Genomic DNA, 22,136 nt, shown 5'->3' with positions numbered 1-22,136 from the left:
CATTTGGATGGGTATGTGAATAGGAAGGGTTTGGAGGGATACGGGCCGGGTACTGGTAGGTGGGACTAGACTGGGTTGGGATATCTGGTCGGCATGGACGGGTTGGACCGAAGGGTCTGTTTCCACGCTGTACATCTCTATGACTCCATATAGGATTTATATGATTCAAAGCTGTGTAATTTGGCAAAAATAAACCAACTAGTCAAAATTATTGTAAATGCTAATCCAGTAATTTCTTATAACATAAATATTTCTCTCAATGAAAAAGAGTGAAAACAATTGCTCATTGCATTAAATCTCAATTTTAGCTTCTTTTTAGCCTCTTTTTAAAGGCCTTAACTAGGTAAGCAATGGACTGCCTTCTCATATTTCACTTATGGTTGGAGTCAATCAGTGCTTAGAATTTACGTGCCTTCAGACGTTATTATAGCTAAGCCTCACCACTCAGCTGACATCTTAACATATGGGCACTTTCAGTTCAACAGTTAGTAATTCCTGAAGCCAGGGATATTGTAGCTGTTACTGCATTCTAATTTCTGTTTCAAAAGAGAGAACCTAAATGAGCTTACACTATGAAACTAAATATTTTTATGAAGAATTACATTAAATGCACATGCCATGATTTCCCAAAAATGCATTTCTATAACCAAACAATATTTAGAGTCGTAAGCATTCTTTGCTATTTCATTTTCTATTTTTTTTTCAGTAAAGCAGGACAAGTAAAATGGAACATAAAAATGATTTTCATTTATACAAACGAACAAATATAGCTTAAAATAATACAAAAGCATTTGAGATGAACACAAAATATAGAAGTCATCAGAATCGCTGTTGAGCAAATCTTTAATTTCTAAAAAGACTAAAAAGTGCACAAGCTTTTCAATCATTAGAGGTTAGGTGTGACATTGCACTATCAAAACGTAGAACTTCTGGAGTGTGAGCAGAGAAGAGTTGATTTTTCCAAAAGTAACTGAAAAGCATTTGTTGTTAATATTGACAGTATTTTCCCTTCAAGTTTTATTCCTTAACATCTCCATAGCAATGCCTTGCAATAAGAGAGAAGATCAGAATGGTGTGCAGTAGTTAAGACTAACTAGAAATGTAATGGCAGTCGATGAAAATGTTTTTCTCCCCTCCACATTTAGGCACTTCAGATCATTTTTAAAAAACTATGAGAGTTATTTCTCTATTGTATTGTGTCTTTTATTTCATTAATATTTTATACTCCCATATTTTGATTCAGAAAATTGCAAGTTCAAGTCACTAAATCTGTTAACAGCCACTGCATCCATGCACTTTGCAGTTGAAGAGTCAACTTCACTTTACATTTGGCGGGACCTGCTGTGAGAAGAGGTTGACAGCTATTGTTCAGTGGAGGAACTGGGAGAGAAAATTATGGCAATATTCACAACATTAACTATAGTAAAACTAAGCTGTAACTTATGGTTTATAAGTACTTGTACCACCTTGCTTACTTCCATCATGTACTGAAGGCACTAATGTAGAAGTGTGGATTCACAGGTGCCAAATGTTCTCCAATACTTAGATTTGGAGACACAATTCATATGTGAACCTAATTATGATTATTGGTTGCATATTTGCCCGTTGGAATAATGAAAATCCCTATACGTAGACTATGATCTAGTCTTATCCTGTCCCAAAATTGTATTAGATGCGATCATTTTACCGAACACAGGCTTACTTCACAAGTCAAGCACAAATCTATTGCAGAATTGGAAGGTTTTGTAAATACAACAATCAAATCTTGAGGTAAGAACACAAACTATTTCTACCAATGAGGTGCCTAGAATTTCAATATTCTATCTTTTACTTGGGAGGGGAGGCACAGGAAAAATGCTAATGTGGTACTAAACATAACCTTAAAAGTCAGTGACCTTGAATGACCAACTTTTGATTTCTCTCAGGAAGAGGAAAGGTTTTAAAAATTATCTATGTTCAGACAAATTTCAGGTAAAAAGGAGCACTATATTTTAATGAGTCAGAAATTTAGCAGATTAGGCAATAACATTACCCAACTTTTACTTTTGCTGCAAAAACACAGATGTGGCAGATAAAGGGATCGCAATGGTCACAATAACATGCAAACAGTCCTGGGAAAACAAATGCATTCTCTCTATCCAGAAATTCCACTTTAGCTTGTTTAGTACAAGTGTTTTTTTTTACAGGACCTTTCAAAATAAACAAACAAATATCAATCTATTGTAAATAATGAAGTTTTTTTTGGTGAATATGCAAACATGTATAACCGAATGGAAGTTATCCCAACTAAATTCAAAATTCTATTGATAGCAAAAAATGGAAGTCAAGACCCAGTCAGAGCTGAATTCCACTTGGCCATTGATGCTTCATTCTGGATAGTTAATAAAAAATTCTTACAAGCATATACTGGACAACTTTAAGTACAAAATATGAAACACAGAAAAATTCAAACATGATCACACAGATCCAAATTCAGTAAATATAGAAAGCAATATCAAGCTGCCACATTCTCCGTGTCACCGTTAAATTTTTAAAAATTGGTGCCTAATCGTCACTAATCAATCAAATTCCTTTATTCTTTGCATGGTGCTTAATGTAATACAGAAAGATCTCATTTAAAGTTACCCTGTTCAATATAATTTCACTTTAACGTCAGAAAGTTAATTGGGCCCATCATCCTGTTCAGCATTGCAAGATTTTTAACATTGATTTTAACAATGTTTTAACATTGATTCCTGCACAAAAGTATTGACACTGCATTTGCTCCTTGTCCTCAGTTGTCCTCTTTCTCCACCTTGAAGCTTCAGGTGATGGCTTCTCCCTTGTCAACGTATGGGTTATAACCTTATTCTCACTCCTTAGCTCACCCATGCTCTACTTACATCTCTGCATTCCCATTCATGATCCAGATTTTATCCAAAGCTGAGGGTCTGATATTGTGGAAGTGCAAGCACCTATGGTTGAGAGATGCTGGGTCTTTTGTAATTCATGTGATCAAATTATTTTCAAAGCTGCTCCTGCCTTCTCCCAAACCATGCTCAAGGTGAGGGTTAAGGAGACGCAAGTGGGAGCATTTGAAAAAATACTGCAGAAGCCCCAGAACAATCAGGACTCTCACTTCGATAACACTGCAGCTCCAGCTTCTGGATCTTGAGTGGGAACGTAAACCAGGAGAAATGGTCAGAGCAAAGATTAGATTAGATTACTTACAGTGTGGAAACAGGCCCTTCGGCCCAACAAGTCCACACCGACCTGCCAAAGCGCAACCCACCCATTCCCCAACATTTACCCCTTTACCTAACACTATGGGCAATTTAGCATGACCAATTCACCCAACCTGCACATCTTTGGACTGTGGGAGGAAACCGGAGAACCCGGAGGAAACCCACGCAGACACGGGGAGAATGTGCAAACTCCACACAGTCAGTCGCCTGAGTCGGGAATTGAACCCAGGTCTCTGGCGCTGTGAGGCAGCAGTGCTAACCACTGTGCCACCATGCCTCCCAGAGGCCATGACTCACGAAGGGTCTGGACCAACCAGGAGGAAAAGGAGCAGAAGGGTTAGGAAGCAGGAATACTGGTGAAAAGAAGGTACTATAAGTAGCAAGTTACATTTTTATTGTTCATCTTTTTATACATTACTAAATTTCTACATTTGGTGAATGAAATAATGTAAAATATTTAAACTTGGTATAATTGTTTTGCTCTGATAAAATAGGTCAGGCGAAACCCAACTGCAACAATGTTTCACTGAAAGTTTTCATTTTCAGGAACCCTATAAAACTTTAAATGAGGACTTGCTGTATTGTTAACGTGATGTCATCTGTTGCACAAACAGTCCATTTAAATATTTTATCCATGATTAATTCCTTATCTCTGCCCTCCAAATTATTTCTGTTCTTCCAGATATTATCCCAATTTAAGTAGGTGAGCACTCCAACATTTAGACATGATGCAGATCTATGGTCAGTCTGGAGTTTTGTTTGTTCTCCAGAAGACAGAATTCAGTTTATTGATATCCACAACTTCCTTAACCTGCTTGTTTTTCCTTTGTCCAGCTGATAATTTTACGGAGGTTTGCCATGCAAGCAAGCTTCGGTCTATTTTCTATTTTTCAACTTGGGGGCTCCAAGTTGAAATGCAATAATGCAAGGCGGCCATTAGGAATTAACGTATATACTCGATATTGTCGCTCTCATGCAAAAGTCGACTGTAGTTCTTCATAAGATAACAGATGAATCAGTGTGCTGGTCGTCACGTCCCACTCCAGCTTTCCAGTCTGCCGGTTGTTTCGCTATGCTCCCAGTCTTCTAGTCCGCTGGCTGTTGTGTTCCACTTCGGGTTTTCAGAATTACTGTAATTAGTTGTTCATTTTTCTTTATTCGTTTAGAGATAGTTGGGCTTCTGCTAACAATATGGTATGAATTTTGACAGGCATGAATATAATCTTAAAAGGTCGTCGAAAAAATTTGACTATTACTCGAGTACTTACATTAATCCTAAATTTAGGATCAACACAACAATTCAGAATAGTGTACTGAAAGTCTGACATGCAAAACTGACATGGATGTTTTGTACCCTTGAGGCTTACTATCAGGATCCTTTGAATAATCAATAACAAATTACTTCTTCAAACTCCATTTTCCAGTCTTCATATGTTTCCACATATTGTTCTTAAAAGTGTTGTCAAAAGCAAATAATTGATCAGTATTTACGTGATTTTACAGTATCCCAGCTCATTGGAATAGATGGCATGAATAGGATTCAGATGGGAACGTGCAGAAAGACAATTTTCAAAATCTTCCACTTTAGAAATAGCAACATTTTTTGAAACAAAACTATAAACCCATTTCCAAAACCTAACCATTCACTAAATATTAAAATTCAAACTTGGTGCTTAGCACTCAACAGGATTTATACTGGAACAAATTCATTTTGACAACCAGACATCACCAATTGCATTTAGCCAGATACACAAAAATATTCCTATTCATTTTGAATACTGTTTAAAATTTACCTTTTTAGTCATTACTACACAGTCAGTTCTGATGTAACACAGTTCCGTTTCCATGTAATCCCACGTTATAAGAAAAACTCATTGTAGCAGCGCCATTTAAACTAATGGGCTGGGGTCGCATTATACCCAGTACAGGTTAGGACAGTTTGCTTTTTTACAAATAATGGTCTAAATTCTTCAATCGCGTTAAAGCCAATTTGCGTTGAAGAAACATGCATTACAGCAGAACTGACTGTTACCAAAAGACAAGATTGCAGCAGTCCCATAGTCCTCTGGTAGATCGTTCATATTGCCTGGGTAGTGATTTTTGCCCAATAGTTCTGGAGGAAAGGTGCAGAAGATCACCACTGAACTTAGTCATATTCTTATCTGACATTCATACACTCAGAATTTCCACTTCAAATACTGGCAATCAGCAGCTAAAAATCCTTGGGTTTTGTTTCTTCTTTCAATTCAGATAGGCAGATTAAGGGAATCAAATCAAGTGCAACTACAAAATTGCTTCCCAGCCAAAAAGAGGCGGGGATTGGTTTTGTACTTCAAATTACAAGTTACTTTAATAAGTGAGATTTAAAAGTGAAAGAAATATAAAGTGGTATTTTGTGCAATAAAATTATTCTTTCAATTCAAACTAGACTTCTAAGCACGTGTGAAGATAAGTTACAAGATACACCCAATCTTGTTAACATATATAGATTCAAGATTCCAAATTAGAGAAATCATCAAATGAGCTGCATGGCTTCAATACTGTCAGAAGACAAATGGTGTAGCATGGAGTTGAGTCCATACTAGTCATGAACATGTTATTTATATACATAATGCGTCACTATGAAAGCTTAGTTTTTTTTTGCATGTTAGAACAAGGCACACAACACTCATAATAAATGCAAGGTGCAAATAAAGGGTGAAATTACAATCTGAACAGAAGATTTGAGGTAAACCCTCAAAATGTCACACCTCTTCATCAGGAATTTAATCTCTAGAGAAGTCCAAAAACAGAGTCTTTAAAAAAAACTTGAAGCACTGAGACAGTGCTCTTTCAGACTCTGGATCTAGTGCAACTATTTTCTGGAAATGGCAAATATCAAATATACAACTGTACACAGAAATTAGTTTCCAGTTTCTCAGCAATTCACAAATGTAAGTATAGAGTATCCATGCCAATATCAGTTTCTGTACACAATATTAATGAAACTAACAATATATTACACAGTGCATACCATCTGCCCACTCATCCTCTAATACAGAGTCAGGCCACCTATCTGAAAGTTCATCTTGTTCAAATGTCGACTTTGAGAACACAGGAGGGTCTTGCATCCTGATTTTGACTGGTCACATCTATGCCTCTGTGGGACAAACCTTGCGGTCTTTGCAACAGAAATAATGGACCACAACCCCATTCGGGTAACGAGCAAAAGCACTGTAGAAGATACAAAAACAAATATAAATAACTAGGCAAATCAACATGGGGTCTTTAACTTTCCAAATTTGACTGGGAATACTATTGTTCAAGTACTTTGGATGGGTCAGTTTTTGTCCAGTGTGTGCAGGAGGGTCTCCTGACACAGTATGCAGGCAGGACAAGGGGGGAGGCTACATTAGATTTGGTACTGGGTAACAAACCTGGCCAGGTGTTAGATTTGGAGGTAGGTGAGGTTGGTGATAATGACCACAATTCAGTTATGTTTACTTTAGTGATGGAAAGGGATATGTACATACGCAGAGGTTGATGGAAAATATTCATCCTGGAGTTGTTACTAGTGGGGTACTGCAATGATCTGTTTTGGTCTACTGTTTGTCATTTTTATAAATGACCTGGCTGAGGGCATAGAAGGATGGGTTTGTAAATTTGCAGATGAAACTAAGGTCAGTAGAGTTGTGGATAGTGACAAAAGATGCTGTAGGTTACAGAGAGACATGGATAAGCTGCAGAGCTAGGCTGAGAGGTGGCAAATAGAGCTTAATATGGAAAGTATGGGGTGATTTACTTTGGAAGGAGGAACAGGAATGCAGAATACTTGGATAATGGTAGGATTCTTGGTCGTGAAGATGAGCAGAGATATCTGTGTCCAGGTACATAGATCCTTGAAAGTTGCCACCCAGATTGATAGGTTTGTTAAGCAGGCATACGGTGTGTTAGCTTTTATTGGTAGAGATTGAGTTTCGGAACCATGAGTTCATGCTGCAGTTGTGGTGTGGCCACCTTTGGAGTATTGTGTACAGTTCTGGTCACTGCATTATAGGAAGGATGTGGAAGCTTTGGAAAGGGTTCGGAGGAGATTTACTCGGATGTTGCCTGGTATGGAGGAAAGGTCTTAAGAGGGACTTGAGGCTGTTTTCATTGGAGAGGTGACTTGATTGAGACATACAAGATAATCAGAGGTTTAGACAGGTTGGACATTGAGAACCTTTTCCTCAGACAGCCATGAGGGGATATAGCTTTAAATTGAGGGGTGATAGATATAAGTCAGATGTCAGAGGTAGTTTCTTTATTCAGAGAGTAGTAGGGACATGGAATGCTATGCCTGCAACAGTTGTAGACTCGCCAACTTTAAGGGCATTTAAATGGCTATTGGATAGGCACATGGAAGAGAATGGAATAGTGTAGGTTCGATGGGCTTCAGATTGGTTCCACAGGTTGGCGCAACATCGAGGGCAAAAGAGCCTGCACTGCACTGTAATGTTCTAACAGCTTAAAAATAGCACGAGTAGGCATAAGAGCAAATTTTCTATAAAATACAAGATGTATCTAATCTCTGAACTAGGGCTGGAATCAGGTACAAAATATATTTGAGGGGTCCGCTTGAGAGCTAGATTTTGATTTTCCAGCAATCTTTTAATTCTCATCAGCTCATTTGTTAAATGATACTTTCATGGAACAACATTACACATTACTGTTGATGTACAGGGTATTTGGATACAGAAGCAGAATTAGAAGGATTCATCCATATCCTAAATAATGATCTATCATGTTAAAGCTAAAACAACAACAACACAAGGAAAACATTAGGATTCTAAATACAGGGAACTTTGATTATCCGAACAAGATGGGCGGGCGCTACGTTGTTTAGATAATTGATTCTTTGGTTAATCGATTCAATGCCTTTCCTCTGGGGCTCAGAGTTTTCTATTAAGTCTACTCCCCGTTCAGGAGACTAGCTGCAGCACAGCCCATGTGAGCCCCCACCCCACCAATGACCCCCCGTCAACCCCCAAGACCGCTCCCCTATCAGCCCCCAAGACCGCACCCCCACCCCCCACCGCAGTCCACCCGTCCCCCTCTCCGGGGCAGCCGGAGTGGACACCAACAAGACCTCTGCTGCTGCTACTGCCGTTTGGGGGGGTGAGTCTCCAAATAGCACGCGCGCGCACACCTTTTTACTGTGATGTTTTGAGAGGGTCCATCTTGCCCTGTACAGAACAATGTTAGAAAGATTGTCTGGGGAACACAGAGCGAGAGTGAAAGAGCGAGAGTGAAAGAGCGAGAGTGAAAGAGCGAGAGTGAAAGAGCGAGAGTGAAAGAGCGAGAGTGAAAGAGCGAGAGTGAAAGAGCGAGAGTGAAAGAGCGAGAGTGAAAGAGCGAGAGTGAAAGAGCGAGAGTGAAAGAGCGAGAGAGAGGTCAGTTATTTAGAGACAGCGCCTGCGTGCCCATCAGTCCAGGACTGTTCTTGGCAGCACTTTTAATCACTGTCAACAAAATACATGATCAGTGTTGGACACACGTCTTTGACGTAATGCTTCTATCGGGACCTCGAGATCTTCTTTGGATTATTTGATTTTCGGATAATTGGTATTCGGGTAATCGAGGTTCCTCTGTATCACCATATTTAAATTAGCACAAGACAACAGGCATAAAAGTTAGCAAACATTTTGTTCAAAAGTAACTGATATAAACTTTGACACACAGAAAGCCATCACCCTAAAATGAGTGTTGTCCTGAGTACTCCTTTGTTAACAGGTTGGAAGACATCTCTCTCCCCCTTGCAACGTCTGCATCTCTGACCATTACATCTCAGTGTTTCTCAAGTCCCTCTGGCCTCTTTCATTCATCATCTCCAAGTCAAAAGATCAGTGTTAGCAGGAGTAGGGGAGGAGCTGACTATGGGAGGAGATCAACAGTGAGAACTAAGTATTTAGTTCTTAGCACCATCCCCACCTTATGCTGAATCTCTCAATCAGCCATTGATTGCCTATGGTCAAAGGACAGTACATCACCCACCACTCCCACCTGGAAGTCTGCAAGCAAGCCTGCACTTGCTTGCTCATCATGCACCTAGAATGGAAATTCTCCCTCTCCACCTTGTTATACTAGCTGCAATGGGATAAGGTCCTTACGTGAGCATTAAATACCTATTTGAGGTTCTCAACTGGAAGTCAGTATGGCAGTTGCCAACATAGATTATAGAACAATACAGTAAAGTACAGGCCTTTCGACCCTCTATGTTTTGCTAACCTTTCAACCCACTCGAAGATCTTAGCACCATCCCCACCTTATGCTACAAACCCTTCAGTGTACTATCTTTCGTGTGCCTATCCAAGAGTTGCTTAGATGTCCCTAATGTATCTAACACTACCACCACCGCTGATAAGTGCATGGAATGCACTTACCACCCTCCATGTAATGAACCTACCTCTGACATCTCCCCAAAACGTTCCTCCAATCATCTTAAAATTATGCCCCCTAGTGATAGCCATTTCTGCCCTGGGAAAAAGTCTCTGGCTATCCACTCTATCTATGCCTCTCATCATCTAGTATGCCTCTCAACCTTCTTCGCTCCAATGAGAAAAGCCCAAGCTCCCTCAACCTTTCTTCATAAGGCATGTCCTCCAGTCCAGGCAGCACCCCGGTAAATCACCTCTGCACCCTCTCTAGAGCTTCCACATCCTTCCGATAATAAGACAACCAGAACTGAATATAATATTTCAAGTGTGTCTAACCAGGGCTTTACACTGCTGCAGCATAACCATGCAGCTCCTAAACTCAATCGCCCTGCTAATGAAAGCCAACACACCATATGCCTTCTCAACCACCCTCTCAACCTGGGTGGCAACTTTGAGGGATCAATGTACGTGGACCCTAAGATCCATCTGTTCCTCCACACCGCCAAGAATCCTGCCTTTAACCCTGTAATCCGAATTCAAATTTGGCCTTCCAAAGTGAATCACTTCACACTTTTCAAGATTGAATTGCATCTGCCACTTCTCAGCCCAGCTCTGCATCCTGTCAATGTCCTGTTGCAACCTACAAGCTACGCACTATCCACAACTCCACCAACCTTTGTGTCATCAGCAAACTTACTAACCCACCCTTCCACTTCCTTATCCAGGTAATTTATAAAAATCACCAAGAGCAGAGGTCCCAGAACAGATCGCTGCAAAACACCACTGGTCACCAAATTCCAGGCTTAATATCACCACCGTCTATGGGCCAGCCAATTCTGTATCCCGACAGCCAAATTTCCCTGTATTCCATGCCTCCTTACTTTCTGAATGAGCCTACCACGGGAACTTTACCAAACGACTCGCTAAAACCCATATAGACCACATCCACTGCTCTATCTTGAATGTCTTTTGTCACATCCTCAAAGAATTCAATAAGGCTTCATAAAGCCATGCTGACTATCTCTAATCAAATTATGCTTTTCCAAATAATCATAAATCATATCTCTCAGAATCCTCTCCAATAATTTGCCCACCAGAGACTGACTGCTCTGCAATCCTCAGAGTTATCCCTATTCCCTTTCTTGGGCAAGGGGATAACATTTGCCACCATCCAATCATCTGGCACTATTCCAGGGGAGGGTGCAAAGATCATTGCCAAAGGGGCAGCAATCTCTTCCCTCGCTTTCCATAGTAACCTTGGGTATACCCTGTCTGGCCCAAGGGACTTATCTATCCTCATGTTCTTCAACATTTCCAGCACATCCTCCTTCTTGACATCAACCTGTTTGAGCAAAATCAGCATGTTACATGCTGTCCCCAAAGACAACAAGGTCTCTCTCACTATTGAATTGTGAAGCAAACTATTAATTAAGGACATACCCCACCACCTCTGACTCCAGGCAGACGGTCCTCCCACTATCCCTAATCGGCCCTACCCTCACTCTGGCCGTCTTCTTGTTCCTCAGGTAAGAGTAGAACGCCTTGGGATTTTCCTTAATCCTATCTGCTAAGATGTCAGAAAATTCCCAATAGTGACTGCTCCTTTCTGGTTTCTGACTTCTCAGTAGACAAACCCTCCTGCGCTACCTCCCTTTCTGCAGCTGTTATACTGTCCCTGATTGGCAATGCCACTCTCCCACCTCTTTTACCTCCTCTGCTATTCCTTTCGAGACATCTAAATCCTGGATCATCCAACAACCATTCCTGCCCCTGTGATATCCAAGTCTCTGCAAAGGCCACAACATTGGAGCTCCACGTACTGATCCATGCGCTAAGTTCATCACCCTTCTTTCTGACGTTCTTGCATTAAAATACACACACTTCAACCTATCACACTGACTGCAACTTTATCCTATCAATTGTCTATCCTTCCTCTCAGACTCTGCATGCTGTATCTACCTTCACAGCTACCTTATCCTCTGATCCGTAGCTCTGGTTAGCTGCAGTCTTAATCAGGATAGAGGTAGGAAGATGGTGGCTTCCACCTGCTATTCTTTTGCTAATAAATAACACAGTCAGCAAACTTGCCACGAGGGAGGGCAAAAATATACATCTATTGTATCTACTATATTAATTTCAACGTGAAATTGACAGTTTGAGCTTGAGAATCAGTTTGTTAGCTTCAAATTCATTTAAATCTAAAAAATGAAGTTATAGATAGCTCAAGGCTCAGCTGTTTCCAACATGTCACATGCAATAGGCCTAAACTTTGAAGGTGAAATCATCATCTCAATACATCTAGTGCTATGACCCCAGCTTTACAATCATCTTTGCAAAGGTATCAGGGTCACGAAGAGACAATATTAGACTACAGTCCTAGACTAACCTATGAATGTGTGTCAACTATGGCAAGTTTTAGACAATATAACGTGCTACAAAACAAAATTGGGCAGAATGACAATGCATTCCTTCTCGATGAGTTCAATATGCTCTGTTTGTTATAAACAGAAGGTCAGTGAAGTGATGTCACCTGTCCAGATAGCCTCAGGTGCACCTGTACCTAGTTGCCACCTCAGAGATCAGATCAACCTTCTTGAAAGAGTGAACCCAAGAAAAGTGACTGGTGCAGTTGGAGACCCAGCCTTGCACTCAGATCCTATACAGACTAATTGGTAGGAATATTTCACAGAGTCTTTGACCTCTCTTATTCCAATGAGAGGTCCCCATCTGCTTGAAGACAATCACTTTCATCCTGGTGCCAAAGAAAAATCAGGCAACAAGCCTTCATGACTACTGCCTGGTGGCTCTGACATCCACTATTATGAAGTGGTTTGAGAGGTTAGTAATGGCACACATCAACTCCCAGATTTCCTGGATTTACTACAAGTCACCCATGGTCACAATAGGGTCTACTGCAAATGCCAATGCCCTGGCCCATGCTCATCCCTGGAACATCTGGATAACAAAGACACCTATTTATTGATTTTAGCTCCACCTTCAACACCACAATTCCAACCAAAATCAAAGTTCAAGACCTAGGACTCCATTCTATCCTCTACAACTGGGTCCTCTGCTTCCTGACCCACAGACTGCAACCAGTAAGGATAGGGAACAACACTTCCTTCACGACGATCCTCAACACCAGTCTCTCACAAGGCTGCGCAATCAGCCCCTTACTATACCTCTACACTCTCAACTTGGGGCCAAATTCAGCCATAACTCCACTTACAAATTTGCTGATGACACCCCAGTGGATCGGATCTCAAACAACAATAAGACAGCGTAGGAAAGAGACAAAGTTTACTGGCATGCTATGAGGTCAACAATCTCTCCCTCAACATCAACAAAATGAAGAAACTGGTCATCGACTTCAAGAAATGGAGTGGAAGATATGTTCCTGTCTGTATCAGTGATACGGAGGCAGAGGTGATAGAGAGCTTTAAGTTCCTGGGAGTAAATATCACCAATCTTTCCTGGTCCATCCACGTTGAACCGCAATCAAGAAAGCACACCAATGCCTCTACTTCCTCAGAAGGCCAACAAAATTCAGCATGCCCACAATGTCACTTACTATTTTTAGTAGACGGACCACAGAAAGCATTCAATCCAGATGCATCACAGCTCAGTAGGGCAACTGCTCTATGACCAGAAGAAATTAGAGAATTGCGAATGTAGCCCAGTCCACCATACAAATCAGCCTTTCTTCCACTGACTCCATCTACACTTCCAACTGCCTTGGGAAAGCAGTTAAAATAATTAAAGACCCCTCCCATGCCAGTTATATTCTCTTCCACACTTTCATTGGGCAGAATTTTCACAAGTTTAAAAACATGTATCAAACATTCAAGAACAACTTCTTCCCTGCTATTATCAGAATTATGAATGGTCCTCTTATATATCAGAGTTGATCTTTCTCTGCACTCTGTAACCGTAACACAATTCTCCATTTTGTTCTATTACCTTGATGTACTCATGTGAGGTATTACTTGTCTGGTTAACACACAAAACAATACTTTTCACTGTATCTCAGTCCATGACAACAATACAAAAGATATTCAACTCTTCCTCTATAACACACATAATAAAATTAACAAAGGAGAAAGTGATGACCGCAGATGTTGGAGATCAGAGTCGAGATTGTGGTGCTCGAAAAGCACAACAGGTCAGGCACCATCTGAGGAGCAGGAGAATCGACATTTTGGGTATAAGCCCTTTATCAGGAATAAGCCCTGATGGAAGGGCTTATGCCTGAAATGTCATCAGGGCTTATTCCTGATGAGCGGCTTATGCCCAAAAGGTCGATTCTCCTGCTTCTCAGATGCTACCTGACCTGCTGTGCTTTTCCAGCACCGCACTCTCGATCATAAAATTAATAAAGCAAAGAAAATGTGCTGCTAGAGATCCACCTTGCTTGGATTAGTTTGTAATAGTGCATCTTTGTTGTGAAACAATCCAACACAGTATGAATACCAGGATTTCTACGCATACTGAGAACAATGATGCAGCAAAATTCACACCAGGAAACAGCAAGCCATTTGTAAATTAATAAACTCAAGAACCAAGATCCATTTGGCAGTTTAGCACCAAATGTTGCAAAAAGCAAGTGAAAGGCAGAAAACAGCAGTTTTTATGCCAACCCTAGTCTGTTTCCACACTATGAACATCCTATTTATAGGAGTCTAAAGCTTTTTTGAGGAAGGGAATATTTTCACGGTTCGAAAGTCCTAGAAGTAATTAATACACCAGATGACTGGATAAGCATCATGATTTCATCAAAGTGGGAATATATGAAGGAGCATATGAAACAGTACATTTGACCTTAAAACCCTGTTCATTAATTTTCTTGTGCAATGTTATTAATTCATTATCCCTTGTTGTTACTTCTCCTAACAGAACCTATTGTTATATAGTTAAAATGGCTCTTTATGGGCATAAATTACATTCGGAAACATAATTATAACTGCTGGCTGTTAGTCACAGGTCAAACGAACATAATACATTTAGTATTTTTGGTAAAGACTTGGGGACTCCAAACACCACTTTTGCCAAGGAGTGAATGGAGGTCAGATTTCCACAGGTAACCATTTGCTACAGGGAGAAACTGAACCTGTTTCCAATTTTCTTCTTGCAGACCCGACAGACTTTTTCCTCTGTTATGATGCATTTCACCTCCTGGTGATAAATTCTCTGCTCCTGGATCTATTAGATAAAAAAAAAAGAGAACGTGCATTTTATATGCCAAAGTAGTTAACTCAGCCAATCAAGTATTTTTGGAATACAGTTGTTGATAGAATAGCCAAATTCAATTTGTTATTTTCTGCATAGCACCCAGTGTGTCCAATGAACTTCCTTTTCTTCTTCAAATCATAATCATACACATTGGAGGGAACCATTTGCTTTAACATTTCATCTAAAATACGGTATCATCACAATACAGCACTCAGTGTTACATTAAAGTATATCCCTAGACTAATTACGTCCCCATTTGTTGATGAGATTCTTAACCAAAACTGAAATTGCCATCATGGCAGCCATACCAAACAAAACATGCAAACTGGCACAAAAATCCCACTGCCCTTATAAAACTTTTTGTCAAATAATTAATTTCAATTTCTCACTTTTTGCTTTATCTAGGGCTAATATAATACACATTACCCTGCTTCCTTACCCTATCCAATTACTTTTCTTGAAATTCTACATTAATCAGTATCAGAGATGCTACTGTATACTGGTTTCACCTTGAGTAATCAGATTGGGACTGAGAAATTTACGGCCAGAGATAGGAAGCATAAATATTTATTCGTCAGAACTCAACCCTAAATGGTCTCAAGCAAAAGAATATTTCAATTCATTTTTCACCCCAGTTCCCAGACAAGCATCTCTTGACATCTCTGGATGAGGTTACTAAATTAGGGGCACTTGTGCCATATGGATTTATGCCCAAAATAATACCTCTTAAAACTTTTGGATGCAGAGATTTATGATCTTCCCAATGTCGGTTCTGAATTTCGATTAGAGTGTCAGAGGTAAACAATCTCAGTAATTAATCCACCGTAAGAATCAATTCCTGTTAAAGATTTTGTAATAGCTTATGAAAAGGTAAGTACTAATTGCTTCTAAAAGTGTATCGAAAATGCTCAGAGTCTATTGGAGTTGGACTGAATGGGAAGTGATTTTACTCGTGGGGACTCTTTAAAGGGCAAAAGTATAAAATTGAGCTGAGCCCATTGGAAATTGATGCAACTAGCAGTGATGGAACTTGCTTTCTTGTCATTGCAATTGTGAGAGAGAATGTAAAGTACTTTTGTTTGCAGAGACCATATGCTTGGATGAGGAATAGTCACCTGAAACCAATTTTTAATCGCTGGGTCCAAGTGCAAATAAGTGACTTACACGAAGGAACTCTGCATGAAGGAGCCCTTTCATAACTTGATTGCAGCGCCGTTTCTGAGCATTTCCTTCAAGGACATTCTCCAGAAATACTCTGATCTCCCGGATTTGAGTGTTGGCAGGTAGCAGATTCAAAGTCTGCAGAAACATTTTTAATAGAAATGTTACAGAAATATTAACACAGTGAAATACTGTTCACGGTATATATTTAACACTATGTTTTACAACAATTTCAATGCTTACTTTTGAAGCTTTGTGAATATTGACCTCAACTGGAATGTGCTTACTCAAAAAAGGATAGGGTTCAGCTCTGAGGTGCTCAAAAATTGAACTGGTTGCTAACTCCCAGTGGTCAGCCTCACATGAACCATGGCCAGTTGGCTGAAATTTCCTTGAGCAGGCAATGCCTTGATGGCTCATTTGTGATCTTATGATAACTATGTATTGTTGGCACCTTCTTTTATACATGCAGGGTATCTTTTATGATCTTTGTATGATTTCAGAATTTTAAAACATGAATCAGCAGTTTGGAGAAATAGTTCTACCTTCCTATATCAGCACTTCAGTTGCCCTTGATAGTTCTGTTACAGATCCAGTTGAACAACAGGCACCAAATAATTTCAAATCCTTCCCTGCAGGTTGAAGCTAATAGAAGTTCTCAGCATTGCACAAGTGCATTGGATATACTCTTATGCAATCACCATGCTTGCACAGACTCCTCCTTGTTAACAAGGAACTACATAAAGATTTGTTGCTGAATGGTCAATTTTTATACCTAGATAATGTCATAAAGCAACTTGAATACGTTCTCCCTAACACCTCATGATTTTCAGCTATTAATGGAATACTTCATTTAAGCTCTATTGTGATGACAGAAGCAAAATATTTGGCCATTTTGTCTGCCATATCTTTAATATCTACTATATACTTGCGCTTTCATTTTTTAAAAATACCTTTAGAAAATGGTTACCTGCTTTTATATTCTTAGTTAGCTTCCCCTCTTACTCTAATTTCTTCCTTGTGATGACCTTTTAGTTACTCTCTGCCATTCTATTTACTCCAACAAGTCACCTGACCTGACACTCCTCTTTGTGCAGTTATATGTTTTTGCTGAAGTTTGATGGCACGTCTTCCAGTGAATATTTGTCTTTACAGTAGGCATGTAATTATTCTTGAGTATGCTGAAATATCCCTTAAATGTCTACCAAAGTCTCTATTGATTTTTAGTTTCTTTGAGTTTTCTTTAGGGTTGCCTTAACTCCGGGGTTATTAATTAATCCTGTCACATCACACAATATTTAAATCTAAAAAAATCACCTGCATTCTGGTCAGTTTAAAAATGTGCTGTTTGAAGAAAGCATATCAAAATTTGCATGTTGGGAGGGATTCTATTATTCTATGATAAAAATATTCTTTGGCCTCATCCAGACTACCACTGCCAGTTTTCAGTTTATATGTCGATTAAAGTCAGCCATGATTATTGCCATTGGTTTATCACAAGCACCCAATACGTTTACTTTATTTCACATTGTGGCTATTGTTGCTGGGGTGGGGGTGCAAGAGCACAGATCACTTCCACTAATTATTTCTTCCCTCCAATATGGAGCGTGGGTTTCCTCCCACAATCCAAAGATGTGCAGGACAGGTGAATTGGCCATGCCCATCGTGTTCGGTTCATTAGTCAGGGGTAAAGATAGGGTAGCGGAATGGGTCTGGTTGGGTTACTCTTTGGAGGGTCGCCTTCCCCTTTGAGGATTTTCTGCAGTCCAGTCCTCTGTAGGGAATCAATCTAATCTAATATTCCTCATCTCCACCCAAACGGATTCTGAATCCTAATCTACTGAACCAAGGTAATCTCTAACTACTGCACAAATGCCATATTTGATCAACTGTTCTACCCTTCCAGCTTTACTTGACTTCCTATTTTTCTTTCATATTACATATCTCTCAATATTCAGGACCCAATTCTAGTCATCCTACAGCCGGGCGGCACGGTGGCACAGTGGTTAGCACTGCTGCCATACAGCGCCAGAGACCCGGGTTCAATTCCCGCCTCAGGTGACTGACTGTGTGGAGTTTGCACATTCTCCCCGTGTCTGCGTGGGTTTCCTCCGGGTGCTCCGGTTTCCTCCCACACTCCAAAGATGTGCTGATCAGGTGGATTGGCTATGCTAAATTGCCCGTAGTGTTAGGTAAGGGATAGATGTAGGGGTATGGGTGGGTTGCGCTTCGGCGGGGCGGTGTGGACTTGTTGGGCCGAAGGGCCTGTTTCCACTCTAAGTAATCTAATCTAATCTAATCCATAGTTCTGTTTTGCCTACCAGATTGTATTTATTTATTCAATCCATAACCCATGTTATGCTCCTTTTGCTCAATGTGGGAGCTCAGGGACACAGCTGGTGTCCTTGGCTCCTATATGTGCAAGAAGTGTGTCCAGTTGCAGCTCTTGTTAGACTGCAAGATGGCTCTGGTGCTGTGATGGACTCACTTTAGAGCATATGCGATGTTGAGTGGGTCATGGATAGCACATTTAGCGAATTGGTCACACCTCAGATTAGGATTGCTGAGGGAGAAAGGGAATGAGTGACCAAAAGGCAGAGAAAGAGCAGGAAGGTAGTGTCGATGTCCCCTGCGGTCATCTCCCTCCAAAACAGGTATACTGTTTTGGATACTGTCGGGGTAGATGACTCACCAGGGGAGGCAGCAGTAGCCAAATTCATGGCACTGTGGCTGGCTCTGCTGTACAGAAGGGCTATATAGTCTTGGGGATTCAATTATAAGCGGAGCAGATAGGCTTTTCCCTGTGGTCAAAAATGAGACTCCCGAATGGTATATTGCTTCCCAGGTGCACAGGTCAGGGAAGCCTCAGATCGACTGCAGAAAATTCTCAAGGGGGAGGGCGAACAGCCATTTGTCATGATGCATGTGGGCACCAATAATATAGGTTAAAAAAAAAAATGGGATGAGGTCCTATACGAAGAATTTAGGGAGTTAGAAACCAAGTCGAAGTAGGACCTCCAAGCTAGTAATCTCAGGATTGCTACCAGTGCCACGTAGGATGATAGAATATTTAGGATAAATGCGTGGTTTGAGACATGGTGCAGCAGGGAAGGGTTCAGATTTTTGGGACATTGGGACTGGTTCTGGGGGAGATGGGACTGGAACCAATGCCCTTGGGGGTGCTTTTGCTAATGCTGTTTGGGAGAGTTTAAACTAACGCGGCAGGGGATGGGAATCAAATGAGGTTGGTGGACAGGAAGGAGGTAGTAATTACAGCCTGTAAGGAACTAGATAATGAAATCAGCACGACTAAGGGGAAGAGCAGGCAGGAAGCAGGATGAACACAGAGGGATTGGTGGTCTGAGGTGCATTTGTTTTAATGCAAGAAGTATAGTAGGTAAAGCAGATGAATTAGGACTTGGATTAGTACCTGGGAATATGATGTTATTGCTAGAACTGGGACTTGGTTGAAGGGAGGGCTTGATTGGCAACTAAATGCCCCAGGATATCGAATCTTCAGGTGGGATAGAGAGGGAGGTAAAAGGGGTGGAGGAGTTGCATTACTGGTCAGAGAAGACATCACAGTAGTGCAAAAGGAGGGCACTATGGAGGACTTGAGCCAACCAAGCTAACAGGTTTGCACATGACATGTGAGATCATATAATTGGAAGTTTTCTTCCTTATTGGAGAGTAGAATAGACAAAAAAAGTCACCTGCCTCATATTTCAAATTCAATGTTAACCGAGGATCTCTAGCATTTTAGTGAATAATTCTTTATGGAGTTTCAGTCTTATTGACAAGTACTAAAAAACTGGCACTGAATTTTACATCTGCTTGTCCAGGTACAACACTGACAGTACCTTTGTGGTGTCAAGTTTGCTGTGGTGCAGTTCTAGCACTTGCAGTGCAGCCTGAAGATTTGCCTGTGGCTCTAGTATCTCCATCCGGATTGGTCCAACACAATGAATATCAGGAGGTGACAAATACATACGTAGTAGAGAAAGATACACCTAATGAAATAATTAAATTGTTTATGTAACCATTTACCTTTCAACGTACTGTGATTATGAGCTAGAGAAAAAAAATTATGACTGTTTCATTAACAATTTTAATATGTTTTTGACTAACTTAACTAGCTATATGAGGCAAGCTAGTAAGTAAACATCAATAAACAGCACCATATACTCTTGAAGTGCTGAATACAACTGCCCTGATCACTATTTAACAAATTGCCCAAGTCCTCTGGGGTGCTCCCCCACCTTGGTATCCATTTAACTTGAAGTACAGCACACGATAGTTAAACTGTTTGTTTCTAGCTACAGATTGGATTTACCTCCCCTCCTCCCTCCCTTAAGGGGTAGAAGACTTGACCCCCGACAGTTTAAAACTGTAATTCTACTGCACAGGATGGATTAGCACTGTGCATACTCACATCTTTGTCACCTTCCTTGTTCCAGTCATAATGTTTGTGACAGTATCTGAAATTGGAAAGGAAAACGTACTCATTAAAATCAACCTATGCAAATCACGTCCACTTGAATTGCACTAATAAGGGTAAAAGCAAGTGAACTCCACTTGAAAAATAATTTTCTGAACTAGAAAAAGCTAAATAGAACTTGGCAAGATTAGTGAGAAATCCAACAGGCGAATTTCTAACATTTTCATTGTGAGTACTGTCACAACTCACTGAGGTTGTGTATTGGAAGTCAGACTTAGAGTAAGTTGGTAAGATAGTTGAAATTAAATTTCTAAATAGAGGACACAATAATATAGGAGCAGAAGTGAGTCATTCAAACTGAAGCCTGCTCTGCCATTCAACTAGATTGTGAATAAACTTCTACCTCATTCATTTTCCTGCACTGTCCTCATATCCCTCTATTAATAATATTGAGGGATCTAGCAATCTTTGTCTTTGGTATTGCGAACAACTGAGTCTCTACAACCTTGTTCCATGATTCTGTAGCCCTCTAAAGTAGAGAAGGTCGCAATTTACCATCCTTTGTGTATAATTTCGAACACATTTCGTTTGCAGTTTCCTTGTCACAACAGAAGGAAAAGCTTTGATATCCTGAACTGCAAATGAAACATATTCCGAGAGGCAGATCCTCGAGGAATCCTAACACCTCTTGAATTGTACCCCAACAACAGCTATATTCTCTGAAGAGAATTATGGTGAAAGGGAAAGTCTGTGCTTGTAGGTGTACTTTCTCAGGCATTTGTGGGCGGGACGGTGGCACAGTGGTTAGCACTGCTGCCTCAGCGTCAGAGACCTGGGTTCAATTCCCGCCTCAGGCGACTGACTGTGTGGAGTTTGCACATTCTCCCCGTGTCTGCGTGGGTTTCCTCCGGATGCTCCGGTTTCCTCCCACAGTCCAAAAATGTGCAGGTTAGGTGAATTGGCCATGATAAATTGCCTGTAGTGTTAGGTGAAGGGGTAAATGTAGGGGAATGGGTCTGGGTGGGTTGTAGTTCGGCGGGTTGGTGTGAACTTGTTGGGCCGAAGGGCCTGTTTCCACACTAAGTAATCTAATCTAAATGTTATCTTAAGCATAAAATACTGTAAAAAAATCACTTTTGTTTTGAACTGGACTAAAAAATTAGGAATAGGGTACTGGTTTAAAGCAAGGAACAGTCTCCACCTGAACCGATCAGGTACCAATGTTCTAGCGAAGAGGATAAATAGGGTGGTCAGTAGGACTTTAAACTTCTGAGTTGGGGGAAGGGAAAGTGAAAGCAACAGGGAGTATGGTGTTAAATGGAAAGACAAGCAGCAGAATAGCATGCGTGCAGGCGGATTTAAAATTGAGGCAGACTGGGAATGCAGAAAAAAGCAAGGATAACTTAGGACATCTTATGACTTCCAATATCTCTTATGATAAGAAAGTTAGCATTAAGGTGCTTCACCTGAATGCGCGTAGCATTCATAACAAAGCAGATGAACTAATGGCACAGATCATAGTGAATGATTATGATGTGGTAGGCGTCACAGAGACTTGGTTACAGGGGGGTCAGGACTGGCAGTTAAACCTCCAAGGATTTTCAACTTATCAAAAAGATAGGGAGGTCGGCAGAGGGGGTGGGGTTGCCTTGTTAGTTAAGAACAAAATTAAATCTATGGAACTGAATG

General features: G+C 40.6%; 1 protein-coding gene across 1 annotated transcript in view; it reads right to left on the bottom strand.

Annotated features, from left to right (window-relative positions):
• Positions 1-776: 776 nt before the first annotated feature.
• Positions 777-22,136, bottom strand: part of LOC140476554 (vam6/Vps39-like protein) — a 100,480-nt gene continuing 79,120 nt past the window's right edge. Inside the window, exons 21-25 of the mRNA XM_072569337.1 lie at positions 20,442-20,487; positions 19,870-20,019; positions 16,013-16,147; positions 14,727-14,818; positions 777-6,437 (exon numbers count right to left, since the gene is read on the bottom strand). Coding sequence (XP_072425438.1) covers positions 6,356-6,437; positions 14,727-14,818; positions 16,013-16,147; positions 19,870-20,019; positions 20,442-20,487 — 505 coding nt within the window. The 3' untranslated portion in view covers positions 777-6,355. The remainder of the gene's footprint in view (positions 6,438-14,726; positions 14,819-16,012; positions 16,148-19,869; positions 20,020-20,441; positions 20,488-22,136) is intronic.

This window comes from Chiloscyllium punctatum, chromosome 4 (genome assembly GCF_047496795.1).
Source record: "Chiloscyllium punctatum isolate Juve2018m chromosome 4, sChiPun1.3, whole genome shotgun sequence".
Classification (NCBI taxonomy): Eukaryota; Metazoa; Chordata; class Chondrichthyes; order Orectolobiformes; family Hemiscylliidae; genus Chiloscyllium; species Chiloscyllium punctatum.
This window is presented reverse-complemented; position numbering and strand designations above follow the sequence as displayed.